General features: G+C 43.6%; 1 protein-coding gene across 1 annotated transcript; it reads right to left on the reverse strand.

Annotated features, from left to right (window-relative positions):
- Positions 1 to 1815: 1815 nt before the first annotated feature.
- LOC128310138 (1,5-anhydro-D-fructose reductase-like) lies at positions 1816 to 3212 on the reverse strand. Its single transcript, XM_053046698.1, has 3 exons — positions 3074 to 3212; positions 2813 to 2980; positions 1816 to 2750 (listed from the first exon to the last, which is right to left on the reverse strand). The coding sequence occupies exons 1-3, from the start codon at positions 3146 to 3148 to the stop codon at positions 2016 to 2018; spliced, it is 978 nt and encodes a 325-aa protein (XP_052902658.1). The 5' UTR covers positions 3149 to 3212; the 3' UTR covers positions 1816 to 2015.

Raw genomic sequence — 3212 nt, forward strand, 5'->3', positions numbered from 1 at the left:
TTCGACAAAATGTAGTAACACATAACATTTATCTTTAATACGATATACGATGTGATGTGTGCAACATGTGTTGCATCTAGTAGAAAAATGCGTAACAGATCGATGATCATGAAACATGTATCATGATTGATCGCAGTAGCTATTTATTTACGGTACCTCTATTCGGATAAGCATATAGATTTGGATTTTCTTTCTTCTGTTCCGAGGACCAAACCACAAACGACTGCACTCGCTTCTCTTGTCCCTGTTTGCGTCAAGTGGTAGATCAATCAAATTACAATGAGAGTGAACTCTTTTTTAAAGCGAACAAGTAGCGTGCTACAACACACACTAAAAAAGACTTTCTTTAAAAAATAACCAAAAATCACACATAAAATAGCACATTGTAGGTGATATAACGAGGGGGTGATACTGTACAGAAAGTAGCACCTTTCTCGCGCGGAGGAGAACCTCAACAAAACAGGTCGATAGGAAACGCATCGCCTCATGTGAGTGAACGTAAAAGCCGATAATGAGACTGCCTATTTTTAAACAAACCTTAGTTAGAACAAACGCCGGTGCGCAGAACAAATCAAGGATGCTCAAGCAAATGCGCTGGTGCTTTTTCCACCCTCAATTGTATACCGATGATTACACGGAACCGATTAGACATTACAACGTACTGCAAGGCTCAATGTACAGTGTAGGTCAGTTTTTGGAATGATTTACTACTGCTCGTACACAATATACAGTGCACGGGCAGAGCAGACTCACAATACATCTGTTTCCATACCTCCAGCAGAAAATGCATCGGCAAATGCATGCCACATCCGTATCGAAATAAGAGTTTTCCACCTTTCCATTACACGTCGTTTGCTGTCGTATTTCTTAACAATCAACTAAGCTTTCAGTTGTGTACATTCGCGTCATCATACCCATCCTAGAGAAGGCATCTGATTAAAGACAACCGAGATAATTAATCGTCATGTATAAATTGGCAAATTTTCATAACCATAATTAGTATAATATACGTAACATAAGCTTTTGTCGATGGATTTAACTAAGATCTCATTAAAGGAAGAAACAAAAATAACAGCAATGTGGTCCGTTGAGTCTATAGCCTCGGGTAAATCGTAGACCTGGCAATCAGTTGATTCAGAAGTAAAAATTAAGTCAAGCGCAAATTTGGCTATACCAGATCCGGAGCTCTAGATAAAAGAAATAAAATATTCACGCAAATGAAAGCTAATGAGATTATACAAGGTCTTTTTCTTTGCATGCGCATGTTTGCATCTGTCCTGTTGACACGGCCAGAACTCAAAGCAGCTTCCGCTTTTACAGCAGAATTTCGACGAAATGGAAATACAACCGAATCGTTTGAAGAGCGAGCTATTACTGATTTTATTCAATCTCCTCAGCATCGCAAATGATGTTGCTCCGTGACAACGGCGATGTAATGTCTACTAGATTGATCCGCCACAGGACTAATGAGACCACTGCAAGAAACGGAATAACCAATGATTCAAGTACTTGTCTGGTTAGGACCAACACACAACCAATAACCTTTCTGTTTGCGGAAAATGTTAAGGACTTGAAGGCCATTCCTTCGTGTGACTTGGCCGGAGTATTACCGTCAACAATAGAGAAACAGTCGTCGCGCCATTCAAAAGCAAAACAAATCAAAGGAAACACTGGTGTTGTGTACACTTGAAGCCCTTCTAGCCTCCCTTAACGATAGTCCCCAGCATTTGATTACATCGCTTCGGATGCACTTTTGATGATGATTGCCGGTTTATGACGCCATCATCACAAACAAAACATCACACTATCTTTACGCTTTATCGCATGGCACATACAAACACTCCTACCGGTGCAGTAACATTTATTTGCAAACGATTTGCGGTGACCTCCGGATCCGGTTTGGAGGTTAGAGTATACGATATGAAAGAAATGTGGGTAGGAAAAGTTAGTAAAATGAATTAACAAATACACTACAGAGCACTACGGAGGATACACAATTCAGTTCCGACGTTCGCTCAGTACTCCAGCTTGAACGGGAAGTACTTGTGCTCGCTGCTGAAATTAAACGGTACCGTACGGCCCCCGGTGTTGAACCCATACATCAGCTTTATCTCGTCCGCGGTCAACTTAAAGTCAAAGATGTCGATGTTTTGCCTGATGCGTTCCAGCTTGGACGATTTCGGGATCGGTAGCGTGCCCAGCTCGACCAAATAGCGAAGCACAATCTGGCCGGGGCTTTTGCCATATTTCTTCCCGATCGCCACCACCCGTGGGTCGTCCAGCGCGTGCTTCGGTATGTTTCCCGTGCCCACCACCGGGTCGGTCAAGTTCGGTCTTCCCAGCGGACTGTACGCCGTAATGACGATATCATGCTGGCGACAGAATTCAATCAACTTGCGCTGATTAATGCCAGGATTACATTCCACCTGATTAGTTACCGGTTTGATCGCACAGTTGGCCAGCAGACGCGTCAGCTGTTCGCTGTTGAAATTCGATACACCGATGCTCTTTACCTTGCCCGACCTGGCCAACTTTTCCATCGCTTTCCACGTGTCGAGATAATCCACATCGGAATCGACCGTTTTGCCGTTCGCATTCATCGGCAGCATATCGTCCGCCGTCCAGCCCGAAAATTTCCAACCCGTTGGCCAATGGACAAGGTACAGATCGATGTAATCCAGACCGAGATTTTCAAGCGATTTTTGACACGCCTGTTCCACATGTTCCGGTGCATGGAATGTGTTCCATACCTAGGCGAGCAAAATGGGTTATTTAATTATACTTTCTTCGCAACAAATAATGTCACACAAACCTTCGTTACGATGAACACATCTTCGCGCTTGATAATTCCTTCCGCAATTTTTGCCCGTACCGCTTGGCCGACTTGGTTTTCGTTTTGATAGAAATATGCCGTGTCGATATGGCGATAACCCTCGTCTATTGCCATCTTTACTGCTGCGATTCCCTCCTCTTCCGTCGCCTGGAGGAAGATAAGACATTTTATTACATGATTCGCAATGCAACTCTGCATCGACTATTGATTGCACGCGTTATTTATCTAGATGCCTCTTACCATGTAAGTGCCAAGCCCCAGGACGGGCATCTTAAGACCATTGTTTAGCCGGACAGATGGAACCTTCGGTGCCATTGTAGATTGAATGCGAAATCAGTGGCGATGAGCGAAACTTTGCGTGCGTTGTGATCGGTGAATC

The sequence above is a fragment of the Anopheles moucheti genome, chromosome 2, assembly GCF_943734755.1.
Source record: "Anopheles moucheti chromosome 2, idAnoMoucSN_F20_07, whole genome shotgun sequence".
Lineage (NCBI taxonomy): Eukaryota > Metazoa > Arthropoda > Insecta > Diptera > Culicidae > Anopheles > Anopheles moucheti.